Source organism: Cinclus cinclus, chromosome 16 (assembly GCF_963662255.1).
Source record: "Cinclus cinclus chromosome 16, bCinCin1.1, whole genome shotgun sequence".
Taxonomy (NCBI): Eukaryota; Metazoa; Chordata; class Aves; order Passeriformes; family Cinclidae; genus Cinclus; species Cinclus cinclus.
Window position 1 is genome coordinate 2352909 of NC_085061.1, and position 16224 is coordinate 2369132.

General features: G+C 43.5%; 1 protein-coding gene across 1 annotated transcript; it reads right to left on the minus strand.

Moving 5' to 3' along the window:
* Positions 1 to 202: 202 nt before the first annotated feature.
* DRC3 (dynein regulatory complex subunit 3) lies at positions 203 to 15411 on the minus strand. The gene is made up of 12 exons (XM_062503395.1): positions 15255 to 15411; positions 13744 to 13860; positions 12233 to 12399; positions 11521 to 11667; positions 10139 to 10258; positions 8934 to 9046; positions 7469 to 7643; positions 4191 to 4322; positions 2876 to 2946; positions 1961 to 2084; positions 478 to 609; positions 203 to 316 (listed from the first exon to the last, which is right to left on the minus strand). Exons 1-12 carry the CDS (start codon positions 15409 to 15411, stop codon positions 203 to 205), a joined length of 1569 nt encoding a protein of 522 aa, XP_062359379.1.
* Between the last annotated feature and the right edge of the window lie 813 nt (positions 15412 to 16224).

The window sequence follows — 16224 nt, forward strand, 5'->3', positions numbered from 1 at the left end:
GCATGGGCTTCGTGCCAATGTGATGGAAGAGACAGGGCTTCGGATGCTTTTCCAGAGTCAAGGAGCTTTTATTTGCAGTTTAAGAGTAGGATGGAAGAAATATGCATTTGGTCTGAAACATCCCAGGCAGTTTGGGCATAGAGAGACAGCTGTTCCTGCTGGGAGCTGTCCTGTGTGCCCCAGCTGAGGCAGCTGCCCAGCTCTATTCCATAGGCTTCAGCATCGCTGTGTTACCCAGCTCCTTCTGCAGAGTGTTGATGAAGCAAAGGATCTTCCCGATACAGGCACGGTTTCTGTCGCTCTCAGTTTGGAAAGCCTGGACAGATTGAAACCAAGCAGTGAATCTGCAGGCGTATCAAGGTCCCTGGAGCACAGAGGGCTCCAGCAAAGGTCCGGGAGCATTTCTCCTCACAGTGTCTCTGCCACTTGGGCCAGAGCTGTCTGCGGCCCATCCCCCTGAGTGTGAGGGTCTCTTACCTTCTCTGTCTCTGAGATCTGCCACTGGTAGATGTTGCAGAGCATGTCACTCTCTCGCTTATCAATCTTCCGCAGGCGGATGCTGTGGGACATGTTGATGATGTTGACAATGGTGTTTTTGTCCATGAAGAGCTGGGAGGTAACATGACCGGATGAGAGGAGGGGGTGAGCACACAATGAATGAGCCGCACAGCAGTGCTCAGAGGGAGAAACCCTCTGTCTCAGCCTGGCAAATCCCTAGTTGTTGGAATGAATTCAGGGCTTTACCCTTGGCCTTGCTACAATGTAAAGGGGCATTATCCCTAACACAGGTGGGGAAACAGAGGCAGCACCCTTGGCCCCACATGCTGGAATAGGGAGTTCAGTGCAAACAGGGCTGCTGTGCAGCTGGTGTTGAATTAAGGCTGTATATGCTCCAGCATGCCTGGAAATGGAAAAATCACACTTGGAAGGGATTCCTGCACTGCTGGCACTGGCTGTAAATCTTCATTTTTGGAGAGTCCCAGCTTCTAATGGAAGCAGTGACTTCCCTCGTGGCTCTAAATAGAGGGTGGCTTCACTGACCTATAGTGAGTCTCTTCCTGCACCCAAGTGCAGCTGTTGGGCAAATGAATTCCCTTCTCCATGGGAAGGGATGGCAATGAAGCAAAATAGGTGCACAGCAGTGGTGTGGAACTGCCACCATCTGCACAAGCCATAAAGCAGCAGCTCCCCGGGGGGCTCAGGGGTCTGGTTTGTGTCTGTCAGCTCTTGATTACCTGGAGTGACAGGGGGCTAGGATAATCTGGACAGAGCAAAACAACAGCTAATGCAAGTTCTAGTAATTGAGCCAGTAAATGAAGGAATAATGGAGGAAAAAAAGGCAGCAGCATTGCTGAGTGGAGCACTGCAATGATGTTGGTGCTTTTGGAAAGGCTTCTAGGATCTTTACTTCCACAGCAAGACTGAGGGCTTGATGGAAGGCTCCATTTAAAGGGTCATGTCCTGCCTCCAGATCAGCTCATGGGCTCAAGAGGTCCTGGAAGGGATTTTGAAATCACTGAGGCAAACAGAGCCCCTGTGCAAGAAATTCAGAGCAGTATTGGGATTCTGCTGAGGGAGCAGGGAGAGTCTGAACAAAACCAGCTGTGAGGGAGTGCAGCAAAGATGCTGCCTGAGTGCCTGGAAATCAGCCAGAGCGGTGAGTTGTGCTGAAGGCAGGAGAGAGATTTCCTCAGCACCTCTCCTGGGCTGCTGCCACCAGCTCTGGCAGTGCCCAGGGAAACCTGCAGTGCAGTTACCCCTGTCCTAGTCAGTGGAGATGTCCAGAGGCACCAGAGTTCAGCCAAGCAGCTGCACCCTCTAGGAAGGAGGTTGTGCTATGGTTCAGGTATGGCTCTGGCAGCACTGAGCCTCCTGGAAATCCCATCCCTTCAGAGAAGAGGCTGTGGCCTCGTTTTTTTGCCTACTCCCTCACTGAGATGAATTGTTTTGGTGCCCTCACCCTTTGAACATCATCTGGCAAACTCTCATCAAATGGATCCATGTCTAATTTCTCCAGGGTGGCAATGGCAATCCCCATCAGCTTTTCATGGTGTTGATTTTCCAGGTCCCGGCACTGGCTAAACGTACAGAACATGGTTAAGGAAAAAGCTGGCCACAACACACCACTCATCTGTGGAGATTAAATGACCTCCCAAAACTGGGATCGAGTGTCTGCACAGGGGGATTCTGCAGAAATGAGCCTGGCTGCTCCCAGAAGCTACTGTGGTGTCAGGATATCCACTTTCAGTTCTTAACCACACACTGAGTCTCATCTTTACTGCAAAATGCGACAGAGGATTGAGGACCTAGGATTGCCAGGGAAATTGGAAAGAGGCCTCCAGGTAAAAACTAAGCTCTGAATGCAGTGCAATTATTTGCACCAGGCCATCAGATTTCTAGATTTATAGCAGCGTGACCTGACACTGAAGCACTTCAGTATTCTCACATAACTTTATCTCAGCACACATCAAAAATACAGAAATGAGCACCATTTAAAGACATTTCAACAAGAACTGGATACTTCATTGACTGCTATGGCAGGAATGTACCTAGGAAACAGTCTAACCAGATCTTTCCTGTGTTTTGTCTTCTCTGCATGGAGAAGAAGGGAAGATTGCTAACAGGGTTAAAGCTGCCTAAATCCTACAGACTTTCAGCACGGTAGAATTTAGATATTTATGTGGTCTCCAGAGTCTCCACATAAAGAAGCTGGGCACCTTGAATGACCATTCCTCAAAGCTGGGAAAATATCTTTTTTGTTGATTAAAATAAAAAAAAAATAAAGTTTTTATACTGCTGGCTCAATTTTGGATTTAGAGGTGAGGTGTATGTACACCACTGGGAGGTCCAGGCCAACATACTGTGAAAAGGATATATCCCCTGAATGTTTTCAGTGAATGTTGATGCTATGACATCAATGCTTCTTTTAAAATCCTGTAACAGTTCCTTAACAGAGGGGAAAAAGAGGAAATATCACAATGAAAACTTGCATAAACATTACAGGGAGTCAGCAAGTCTAGGAGGAATCTACAATTTATTGTAATTTGGATTCACTGCTGTTATTAGCACAGTCAGAAACTGAACTGCCTCAAGCATTTAAAGTGTTTTCAAAATGCTGCAAGATTTTTTTTTTTCCTTCTTCAGGGACAGAAAATCACAATCATTTTATTGGAGGGAAATTGACTGAATACTACCTTTACCCAGTGTCTGGGGATCCTTTTTTACCCTCACCTAAGCAATGCCTGGAGGGGGCTGTATTCCCATACCCTGCCATGCTGCATCCTCCTTGTCCTTGAGTGTATGAAGAGCCTCTTGTCAGAAGCACAACCCCTGCCTGGGCTTTACTGCAGCTCTTGGTTTAGTCCTCAGAAATTAAAACTGCTGCTGCCTATTCCCTCTCTCAGAAATGGTTGATGGAGAATCTGTGAAGTGTTGCACTTAAATGTCTTGGTACCCAAATCCTGCAAATCCAGCAGGGCATATGGGGAGAAATGCTTCTGCTCATCCCAACAGTGATTGCAGATATGTAAGGGCCAACTCAGAAAACACTAAAAAGGCACAGTCCTGATGCAGTGAGGATCCATTTTGAGCTGCTGCTTTCTGCCATCCATGCTCACAAAAGTAAACTGCTGCACACAGGCCACAGCTCCTGCCTGCTCATTTTTAAACAGATTACTTTGTTTTTTTTTCCTTGGGTGAAGATGCACATCAGCAGCCCTGCCCTAGTTTTTGAGAAAAAGTCTGGGGAGGAAAAGGCAGCTATTATGCAAGCAAATGCAGCAAGCTGAGCAGGAATGTGTGTAATCTTACAGCAAAGATCAGCTTCAAAGAGTGACACCTCTAGAATTCCAAATGCACACCCCAAGGTATGCAGCAACTTGTGTAGACCTATAAACTGATTGTAAAACCTTCCTGTCTCTAAAGTGTGGGAAACCAGCTTGGAGAGATGTGATGGATATGGGGTGTTCTGCTCTGAGAAACAGAAACGTGCTGTAAGGTATTGACATCAAGAGCCTGATCTCAACCTCATCAACTCTGAGAAAGAATAAGATGGGAACAAAACATTTTCCTGAGTGGAAGTCCCGTGCCTCCCTCTTCTGTGTAAGCTGCTACACAGGGCTGCAGTGACAGAGAAGTGACCCCCCAGCATTCTGGCTGTGAGGTCTCACAGGTGGGAGTTTGGCTCTCACCTCCAGGTCGTTGGATACCAGCGTTTCCAAGGTCATGAGTGCAACCCACAGTTGATGGATGTCCTCCTTGCCCTGGGCTCCTTCAGACTCAGCAAGGTTGCCACTCCCAGCCTGATAAAGCTCATCCAGCCTCTAAACACAGAGATACATGAATTACTTATGGCTTGTGTTCAGCGCTGCATTGCAATTTAATTAACTTGTTACACGTGTGAGAAAAGCTCCTGCTGCTGATTAGCTGAAATGAAATGTGATGATTCAGGGAAGTTGCCAGATTTACATAGTGGGTAGTCAACAGTGCTGAGGTTTGCTACTATAGGGGGATTGGGAAAACTCTTCCTCATCCTCCACTCAGCAGAAGACTTTGCTCCTTCTATGCTTCTAACTTTGGTTCCCCTTCATTTCAAGCAAAAAAAAAGAACAATATTTAATTCTTGACATTGCTGGCTCTGAAGAACAATTGCTTCATAGAAAGAAATGAAGGCCTAAATCCTGATCCACTTCCTGTCAAGAAGAATCTTGACTGACTTCCAGTAGGGTCAGAATTTAGTATTCTGAATATGGAATACCTATCATTGCCTGCCTTCCTCTTACAGCAAGGATTTATTGCCCTTCAGAATTATGTATTGACGTCACTTTTGTATCAGGCAAGATTTATATTTTCTTGGATCAAAAAAAAAAATCCTCTTGTGCTGAATGTATTACTTTCAAGTCTGTTTAAAATCAGTTAACAACCAACTGTTTAAAAAAGGAGAGAAAATAGATATGTTTTATGATGTTTAATCCACTCCTCCTTAGAGGGAATGGAATGGGGTGAAATAAAGAATTATTAAAAACCCCTGCCAAGGCTTGTGTCTGGAAATGGGATGGATTACCCAAACTTTGCAGTGTTGAAAGGGGGAAGGGGAAAGCAAGGTATCTCCTTCTCTAATGTAAGCAAGTTAGGAGGCTCAAAAGGCACCAGAGCCACTCAAGCTGCACCTCTGGGAGCAATAACTTCAAAGTTCAAGGCCTTTAATCCTCCGTAACCAACTTCAGAGAACGCAGTGATTTTACAGGTTACCCAAGTTTACATGAAAGGATTACAGACAGACAAACAGCTCTAAGAACAGCTCACAGGCTGCAGTCTGCTGGGACTTCTGTGCCTTTTGGACTCCTCCAGCAATTTTAAAAGATGGGGGAAATGCTGTGAAAACTGAGTTCAGTTTGGATACTAGCTCCTCTAATATTTATATTAAAACTGGTGCGCTAACCCCTGTGTTGTGTTTATAGAGAATCACAGAATCCCAGAATGGTTTGGGTTGAGAAAGACCTTAAAGATCATCCAGTCACATCCCCTGCCATGTGCAGGGACACCTTCCACATTCCCAGGTGGCTCCAAGCCCTGTCCAACCTGGCCTTGGACACTTCCAGAGATCCAGGGGCAGCCACAGCTTCTCTGAGCACCCTGTGCCAGGGCCTCCCCACCTTCACAGGGAAGAATTTCTTCCTAATATTTAATCTAAGTTCTTCCTAATATCCCATCTAAGCCTCCCCTCCTTCATCTTAAAGCCATTCCCTCCTGTCACCTCTTGCTGCCCAATCCATAGCTGAACCTGTAGATCAGACCAAGCTGAAGGGGTCAAATCTGACCTCAGCTGTGTTTCTTTGGGTTTTGTCATTATTTCTTTGGTTTTGTAGGTTTTTTCAGTGTTTGTTTTTCTGGTTTAGGGTTTTTTTATGGAAGATACTGTGAAAATTCAAGCACAAGTTAACCAAATATTCATATCAAACTTCTTGATATGGAATGTTGGAACGAGATGATCTTACAGGTCCCTTCCAATCCAAACCACTCTGCAGTTCTGTGACTCTGGTAGTGCTGGCAGCTCCTAGAGCTGCTGGATGCAGATTTCCAGCATGAGTCAGCAAGGTTCAAGGCCCTGAGAGCAGAGTGACTCAGCAGCTGTCATCCTGTGACAGGCACTGAAATAAAAGTGACCTGGTTTGCAGCAGGAGCCAGCACTCGTGACTCTGCTGGTGTCACTTGTCAGGGACTTGCTCTCTCAGCTGACAGTGTTACCAGGTTTTAGCCCTCCCTATGTTTTTTTTTTTGTGTGTTTTTTTTTTTTTGGTTTTTTTTTTTTTGTTTGTTTGTTTTTTGTTTTTTTTTTTCCCCTGTGGAAACAAAATCATGATCCATCTATTATACATGGTTAGAAAGGGATCCAGCTAGAAGCTATGCCATGAGCAGCCACAATGGGTGGCTGTAGTTGAGCAGAATGAAAAGAGAATTTCTGCTTTAAAGGACTAGAAATACATTCAAATAACTTTCTCTATTTTTTTTTTGTTACAGTTCTTTGAACTGCTGTTGAGAATATGAACTGAAGCAGAAAATTACTTGAAAATAAACTGAATGCCCTGCAATTTCCCTCCTTTTCTTCCTGATTTTTCAGTGAAGGAAGAGCTATTGGAGGCTTCAAAAAGAAGGGTCATAGCAGTAAATATCTATCTATCTATCTATCTATCTATCTATCTGTCTATCTATCTATCTATCTATCTATCTTTTATAAATTAACTCTATAAAAATATTTAATAAAATATTTAATAAAAGAAAGGTTGAGCATTTCCATTTTCTTAAATATTGGTAACTTTTCTGGATGGCAAAAAAATATGAGTAAAAAACCCCACCCTGTTTAGCCACATTTTTTCTGTAAACACTTGAAAGACCTTTACCTTTATAGATGACAACATTATTTTTTGAATAATGCATTATGGCACATTATTTTTTTTCTACACTGAATTTCCAGTATAGATAAAGGCTGTGTTAGCTGGCTGTAGTTTGCCCAAAGAGTAGAAATTTCAATCCCCGATTTTGTCTCCTAGATAAAGTATTAAAAACTTTTCACATTATGTCAGCTACATTATAATAGCTAACAAAACAAATTTTCTGTGTATAAATTTATGTTGTAAGTAACATATAAGGAAATATCATTGGCTGAGCACTGGAAAAGGTTTCCCAGAGAGGCTGTGGAGTCTCCATCCTTGGAGACATTCATAGACCTGGGCAGCCTGCTGTGGGTGGTCCTCCTCAACCAGAACCAGATGACTTCCAGAGATCCCTTCTACCCTCAACCACTCTCTGATTCTGCCATTTGAGATCAGTTATTGATTTCCATTACAGCATTGTCAATCCAGAATAATTTTCCTAATTTTAATGGAGTTACCCCCATTTTCAGCACAATTAAAAGCTGGTATAGGATGTAGAGAAATCATGTACCAAACAAACAGAAGTATAACATTACCCTTTGGTTCCGACTCTTGAAGTCTGAGATTATTCTCTTGCTTTCTTCCTGGTTGACTGCCAGAATTTCATTAAGCCTTTTGTAAAATTTGGACACTTCAGCTTCTCGTTTTTCATACTCTTCCAGTCCATAGTTATACAGGTTCCCACAAACTGAGACAAACTCCTTCTTGTATGTGACAGCACAGTCAAGGTTTTTTGCTTGTTCAGTGGAGCAACATGTTATGTTCATTCTGCCCCTGCAAATCTGAGCAACAAGAGCTACGAGCTACTTTCATGTAAACTCTGTGGTTCTTGCTGGGAGCTGCCAAATATTCTGTCTGGGGCAGCACTAGGTCACCCATTCACATTTTATGCATAGGAATTTGCTGCCTTAAGGGTATGGAGAAAGCTGTGGCAACTTCGGGAGCGGGGGAAAGGCCTTGAGGAAGAGAAGAAAATACATTCACTTGCCTGATTCTTCTGACACAGCAGCAGAAGGAAGCCTACAACCCTATCTGTCTTCACAAGTGTGAATACAGTGCCTGTGTAGTTAATAAATACAGCTCTGGAGCCCACAGCCAGAGCACAAATAAACTACTGAGTTGGTAGCATCACAAAAATAACGTCAATTTTTCTTCTGCTATTATCTTGGCAATGGAATTGTTTCTGGAGTCTATTGTAGTTAAGCTGTGATGCATTTTTCCCCAACAGTGTAATGCAATTTTAAGGAAGGTCAAGTTACTGGCCTTGACAATACTCTATTCATCTGAATGAGAAAAGGAAAAAGAAAAAAAAGTGTCTGCTTTCTGCTCCCCCGTGTAGGAGCAATGATCAGAAAAATATGCTGGCCTGGAAACTTCACGTTGCCAGTTCTGGCAGGTTGTGAGATATGCGACTTGTATCGTTCTGATTAGTCTGTTCCTATCTCCTACCACTTCAACTTCAACATGATTTTAGCACTGTGCTCTTACAATCTAACTGGCAGAGATTTATCTTCCAGCTCATTTTAAACTTTAAGTGGATTCCAGACTTAAAGAAAGTACAAAGTCTTGATTCTTGAAGGGTCAGAAAAGGAGGCTACTGAAATGATGTTTGATTCAAGGGAAGGAAAAGGAATATGGTAATTACAACAGTGAGAATTTAAAATGCTGGGATCTTGTGACCTGTTGGGGATAGAAACGAGTGGTTTTACAAATGGGATGTTTCAAGCTGGGCTGGTCAGCTTGCCAGTAATATAAACCATTTGTTTGGAGCCCTCATATATCACAAGATATCAAGCCTTAAAGCAGTCAGTGGTCTCACAGCCTTGTAGTGTAATTTTTGGTACCATTCCAAAACTGAACACAGACTGTCTCAGATCTTAGATCAATGTAGCTTTCAGCTCTGGACAAAAGCAACAGATGAAGAGTCCCTGTGGATGCACTTCCTTCTTGACTCAAGGCATTACCTTTTAGCTGTAGTTGTTCCAAACCCAGGAAGGATATGTCTGCAGCAGGTCCTCCACTCCAGGGAGGGAAGCCAGTTTGGCAGCTTCTCTATCCTCTGCATACAGACTGTCAAACAGGAGTGATCCATTCAGGTACTCAACAAAGGCTCTCTTTGAAGAGAAACAGAGCAAAATAAGTAAAATAAAGATGCCAGCCTGCTGCCAGTCCTCAGGATGTGTCTCTGCTATTAGCACCTCAGCAGCAGCAGAACCTTGGTGCAGACACAGTTCCATGAACACAGAAGAAACACCAACCAAGCCATGAAAGCACCTTGCAACCAGAGTGAAACCCATCCCAGGGGCTTTGCTGCTACAACTCTGTAGCCTAAGGATAGAAAACACTGTTTAATCTCGTATCAGAACACAGAATCATAAAATGGTTTGGGGTTGGAAGAGACATTAAAGATAATCCAGTTCCAACCCTGCCATGGGCAGAGACACCTTCCACCCTTCCAGGTTGCTCTAAGCCCCATCCAGTCTGGCCTGGAACACTTCAGGGATGGGGCAGCCACAGATTCTCTGGGCAACCTGTGCCATTTGCCAGTATAAGACACTACCATACACAAACACTTATTGCAAGGCTGTTTAGCTTTTCAGATGAGGAGTTAGTGAACTTTGGGGAAGACAAAGGGAAGAGTTACAGATGTCCTCCCTGGCACTAAACACTACAATTAAGCCACGTTAATCTTCTAGAGGTCTGGAATACAGAGCCAGGCTACAATTGAAAGCACCATTCCACCTGGTCTTGCTTTCAATCTGGTGACAGGACTACAGGGATCTCTGAAAGTCCTGGTGTGTTTAACCACAAAACTAATGAAAAGCTTAACTTAGTGTGAAGGAGAATAAAAAAGTCACTTTGCCTGAAAATGTTAACATTTTCCTCAGACCTGTAATTTTCTTAATCTCACGTCAGGCTGATAATCTCCCTGGGTATGATTTACTATTTAGCTTTGCAGGGTCTCTAACTGTAGTTTCATTGTTCAGCCCAAAGAATTATGTTCCCCCACGTCATGTGTATTCCACAGCAGTTCCTGTTCCCATCCAAAAGATAAGATTCAGAGATCACAGAGATTAATCCAAGCCTTAGTTTTAGCAGAGTTGATGTTAGCCTCTCATTAAATCTTCAAGCAGGGAACAGACAAGTCAATATGTGTTGTGCTTCCTTCTCCTGAGACAATACACAACCAGCCAAAGAAAACTTACCTGGTGGTACTGCAGCTCTTTCTGCTTTGCCTCTTGTATCTCCTGCAGAGCAAGGACCCGAGCCTCCTCTTGTTCCAATAGCTTAATAAGATCTTGATACTTTAAAGATGCAGTTTTTCTCTGAGAAATATAAATAAAATATTCATATTAGATTATCCAACATTGCTCAACGAGTTTGAGCCTAAGGAACGGATCTTTCTAGAACATGCATCAGAGTGGTATCTGCATCTCCATTTCCTTATGGGCTTTTTATTAAACTACTTATGAAGTTTCTAATCTAATCCTCATCCTATTTTTTGCTGGTATGTTGCTCTGTTTCTGCATTCAATGCATTTGAGATAATTCGGTCCCAGGAAACTTTTCTCTCCCCATTTTCTCATCTTTAGAGTTGGGGTTTTTTTTAGTTTTTTTTCCTCTTTTAGCAGGAAGCTCTATTTTGACTTCTAGAATTTGAGCTCCAATTTGATCAGTCAGCAAGGTTAATACACTTTCTTGGGTGGAGAAAGCTCTTTGGAGGAGTCGATGGGAAGGTAGTACTAGGGGCAAGAACCTCATTAGCTTGAAACTGAAGCTTGCAAATTTAAGTATGTAATTCTCTGATGTCCCTGATGAGCAGGAACTGCATTCCATGACCTGGAAAGCCCTTCCAGTCCTATGGTAAGAAGTGTGTACATTCCAAGTACAGCTCCTGCTCCGTGCCAACCAAATTTGCAATTAATAGTCTTCTTTGTTTACTAAAAAAACCCAAACAAACAAACAAACAAAAATCCAACAAAACAAACAAACCAAACCAAACCAAACCAAACCAAAACAAAAAACCTCTGAACAAAAACCCCTGTCTTTGTTCCTTTGAGCCCTGGGATGATAAAGCAGTTCCACAGGTTACTGCTGAGGATGAAGTGTCTTGTTATCTGAAATCAAAAGAGGGAAGTGCATCCAGGCACCTGCTTGCCTGAATTGTCAGTTTGCTACTGAAACAAATCACTCTATGAGCAGCAAGACCACCAAGGCTCCTTCCCCCTGGATCCACATCTCAAGACTGATTTCCTCTGAGATTCTCTAAGAAGACTTGCACTCACACTGCAGCCTGTCTGTGGCAACACGAACCAGGCCCCTCTCCCACACACAGCTGCTGATTTTCACAAAATCTGTGAAGACATCATGCTTCTGACACCTCTACCTCTCTGTCAGATTTGACAGAATTTGGCCTACAGGTTCACAGCTGTTATGTGGAAGCAGAATAAACACTGTGTGTTTCTGTGAGCCTGATTTCTGCAGGGAACCTGCCCTCAGTGCTGGAATATTGCTGGCACATCAACAAAGCAAAGGCTCTGTAAGATGCTGCTGCCTGATTTCCCAATTAGGGAATGCAGAAATCTCACCGTGGAGTCTCTCACGAGCTTGAAGTCCAAGTACACCAGGCTTGGAAGATGAGCAACAACAAACAGCATGTAGTGCTCTTCACTGCAGAAAGGGTTCTCACTGAGGTTCAGTGTCCGTAAGCTTTTTAACCTCCTGAGATAGACAACCTGTGCCAAAGGGAGAGAGCTCTGTATTTCCCACTGCTGAGGAAACACAGCCTTGGAATTTATTGCTTTTATTACAGTTGAGTTGCAATATTGTGTGTTCAGCTCTGCTGCCAAATTCACATGACAGTCAATTATGAGTTTCTAATGGTTTTGGGAAAGTATATACTTAAATTCACGTTGGGAATATCTAATGGGTGGAGAGAGAAGGCAGATGGGGTGCACAAATTGGTAAGATACCCTCAAAAGAACCCCAAATAAATCCTACTCTCCCCCTTTGTCTCATATGTAGCCACTTTTTCCTTTTCTAGCTTTCATGGGAGCCAATAGGAATTTTGCCATGGCTGACAGCAGTCACAGAACTGGGCCCCCATGAGTCAATAATCTATAAGAAAAATGGCTGCATTAAGCACTTAACACCAGAGGACCAAAACCATAGCTCAGACTACTTAGAAATCCTAAAGAGAATTTTATCACCTAAGGAGGGGCTTGGACACAATGGCAAATGCCAGTTGTAGAATATCTGATGCTTCAACAGAGAATATTTGCAAAGCCACGGAACACTCACATCTTCCAGAAGGGTCAGGTTATTCTTCCCTATGGAGAAAATCTGCAGCTCTTGCAATGTGTCCATGTGCTCAATTTTAGATATTCTGTTACTGTAGAGACTGAGGTCCTGCAGTTTGACAAGAGTATCCAGGCCCTCAATTACTTCAATATTGTTGAAGGACAAGTCTGGCGAAGAATTTAGAGATCAAACATTAAATTATTTCTTGCAGAACTCCCTGATTCCACCGTTTAGTTCTGGATGTAGGAGTTTATGTACAGATTTTTCTCAGGGGTGGTCTGTGTCCCACAGGAAAGGCTCAGCATTAAATCATCCTTTATTCCCATCTCTTCCTTGCAATTGTCTGTACAGCTTTTAAATGAGAGCAGAAGCTCAAGTTACTCCATGCAGAGTGCACATACACAGCCTGAAAGGGACTTCTGCCTTACTGGGAAACACAAAACAAGAGATGGGGAAATGCCCTTAGAGGGGAATTTCTGTGATAAATCTGGCACTGTCTTGTTTCTTGCAGACTCTGTTCTGCCATACCAATGCCACAGCTGTGGTCACTCCCACAGGACCAAGATATGGCAGTTCCATGTCAGTGGAGTTATACAAAGGCTAACTTTAGCTGTTTCACTTATTGAAATATCCTCTTCCCCTGCCAGAACATCTCTCTTAACACCTACACTCACCATGACTAAGGGCAGGATTTGCCCTTGGACTAGCACTGAGCAAGCCAAGAGTCCAAAAACAGTTTATGAAGTCTCTTGTGTGGCTGAGACACTTGTGTAGCAGCAGCTGAACCACTGCAGCCTTTGGGCAAGCAAAATATGTGACTGTGCTTCAAAACACTCTGCTTACACTGATAGTTGGTGATTCACAAGTGCATCAGTCATCTCTGGAGCAGAACAGTGCAGACAACTGGGAGGAAGAACCCATTAGACATTTCACAACGTGCTTACGAGCTGAAGCCCTGCATGCTGAGGATAAATTTAGGATTCTAGCCAGCAACGTGGCTGCAGTTCCAGGGAATGCTCTAAGCTGTGCATCTGTATAGCTGCAAGCAGTCACATAGGGCTTCAAGGATGGACACTCCTTGGGACAATGATGACACCAAGCCCTTAAGGGTATAGGGGTAAAAATGGCAGGTTGTAGGCTCTGGAATGCCTGCAGTAGCTTTGGAAACAGAATGCAGGCTTCTAAATCACAGAGTTGTTTTCATAAATATTCCTGATAGTCACCCCTAAATACAATAGAGACCTTGGAAACAACCTTGAAACCTCAGTTTCCTGTTCTTGCCACACCAAATGTATTAAACCCAGTTTTTAAACATTCAAAGGATTGTTTTGCAGCTGTGATACTCAGGCATTTTGACATTTGACAGTCAAATAAGGAGACATGCAGACAGCTGACAGCCTTCCCAGGGTAAGCTCCTATCAGTCATGTTTGAGAAGTAAGGTGACATCCTGGTTTATCACAGATTGCTTTGCACCTGTGAAGGCATTCACCCTCCTCTGCCTGTATCTCACCAAGCCATACAAGGTGAACCAGACTCTGCAGACCTTCTATCTTCTCAATGATGTTGTTGTCCAGCTGCAGTTTAGTCAGATTCTCTAATGGCCACAGATTATCAATCTGCAGGATACCTAAAGCCCCAGGAAGAAAAAAAAAAAAAGAAAATAAAAGAAAATTCCTTTTCATGTGACACAGCTTCGTTTCAGCAGAAATGTTGCCTTGCACAAGGAAAACATGTCCAGTTTTGCCTCCAAAAGGATTTTCAGTGTGTGATGAGTGCCCTGGAGAGCTCAGAGGTGCACTGGATGGACAAGAATTCAATGAAACAGCCCACTTAACCTCAGTGTCCTGCACCAGCACACATTGCTCATCAGCGAGGCCAACGAGGCGTGCAGGGGATGCTGACTATGACCCTGCACTCCAGTGGCTTTATGAATCCACTACTAGGAGGCCTTGACCTTCATTTTCCTCTCCAGCTCCAAGCAGGAGGTTTGGGATGAGACTCTGCTTTTCTCTGCATTTGCAATCTAGCTGTGCCCAGCTCCTGCTTTTGTAAATGACTCTCCAGCTCCCGGGATTCTCATCACAGGAGAGGAAGTTGGAGTCTTCTCTTTCTGTGAAGGCTGCAGTTTAGAGCTAATCAATATCCCTGCATTTAGTTTCCTCCAAAAACAACAATCACAAGGGCAGGCCGTTAGTCACCACAGCAAAGTAGCAGGACCAAGGTGACAGGAAATACAGAACGTTCTCACTCCCATTTCTCTTTCCCCAGCAATGCCTCCCAGAAGATTTCATCTGCTCTCCTGTTATCCTTATTTAGTGAGGGCACCACAAACCAAGGAATTGCACACGCAAAATAATCACACAGTTGTGGATTTTGTATTTGCAAACAAATCTATGCAGGATCAGGTCAAGGGAGTCTTTACTAAGAAAATCAACTCATACACGCATTATTTTACTGGAGCACATGAAGAATAATCAATAGTAGATTTTGACTGTGAAATTACCCCGCTTCCCCAAATACTCAAATATTGATCCAAATGTTCTTCCTTTTCTTTTTTTTTTTTAGCGCAAGTTTACAACAGGTTTGACAGTAAGAGGCAAGCCATGGTAATGCTATGGATGACCAGAGAATGCCATCAGGTTGGACTGTAATCACCATAATCTCCCAAACAGCTCTCATATAATCACCAGCCATGGCAGAGCCTGCCCAGAGTTCGATTTGGCCATGTACCAAGGGGCCCAACAGGCCTGTGGCCTGTAGGTGTCACCACAATATAAATGTTAAATGAGAACAGCCGTGACAATAAGAGTGGGAAGTGGAGCAGTTTTTGAAGTTACCCATCAGCAAAAGAACCTGGCTCCCTCTGATGAAACTCCTTTGTACAGGTATGAGCAAAAGTCCAAGTCCAGATGTTAATTTTCACATAATAAATCCAAGCAGATAATGGTTGCTTAATTGCCAGTTACCCACTTATTCTATTACCTTCTAGCAAAAGAAGAGGCAAAATATGTATATACTCACTTTTAAAACTAAGTTGTAGCTCTGTCACAACCTTCCAGTTAATACTTTCCCTTCTGGCAAGTTCTCCAAGGTCCTCTGGACACTTCTCTTCAATGGCTTTCTGAACCATTTCATCATCAATAATGTTTGGCTCAATATTACTGAGAAACTGACTCATTGTGAGACAGAATCAGCCTTAAAGGGCAGAAAATAAATATACATTAAATCACTACCTGGCTACTTTTTCCAACAGTCATAGAATCCCAGAATGGTTTGGGTGGGAAGGAACCATAAAGCTCATCTCATTCCACCTTCTGCCATGGGCAGGGACATCTTTCACTATCCCAGGTTGCTCCAAGCCCCATCCAACCTGGCCTTGGACACTTCCAGGGATGGAAAATCCACAGCATCTCTTGTCAGCCTGTTCCAGTGCTTGGCAACCCTTTCAGTGAAGAAATTTTTCATGGAAATTTAAATATCTCTAATGTTGCCCTGGAGGCAATGAGACTATTTGTCTCTTTCAAACTGTGCAGAGTCAATGAATCACTGTGAAGGACTCGAATCTTCAAACTTTTGCTTGTGTAAGATGCTTATAACTACAGAGTAAGTTATGATTTATTTTTGCATAGGACGGCAATGATAAATGTCAGAGTTTAAGAGAGTTCTGTTCTCATTATGGAATTTCATGAACAAACCAAACCACTCTGTGTCTGTGTACAGTACAGACTGAAGAGCAGCAGGCTCTGGAATTATCCATCCTTGACAATCCTCTCTCTCTTTCTTGTACAATCACAGAATGGTTTGGGTTGGGAGAGACATTAAAGCTCATCTTGTTCCACTCCTGCCACAAGCAGGGACACCTTCCACTATCCCAGATTACTCCAAGCCCCGTCCAACCTGGCCTTGGACACTCCTAGGGATGTGCACTTGTCCAGCATCTCTTCGGGCAAAGTCGGTTTCAACAACCCCTGCCCGGTGGGTGGGAAGGGGC

Bases quoted from the DNA above. Each gene is read 5' to 3' on its own strand.
- DRC3 (XM_062503395.1), bottom strand. From the start codon at position 15,411: ATGAGTCAGTTTCTCAGTAATATTGAGCCAAACATTATTGATGATGAA. The intron at 13,861-15,254 runs GTGAGTATATAC...CTGGGGCTTTAG, and splicing joins GCTACAACTTAGTTTTAAAA to GTATCCTGCAGATTGATAAT. The intron at 610-1,960 runs GTGAGGGCACCA...GTTACCTCCCAG, and splicing joins TGCCAGATGATGTTCAAAGG to CTCTTCATGGACAAAAACAC.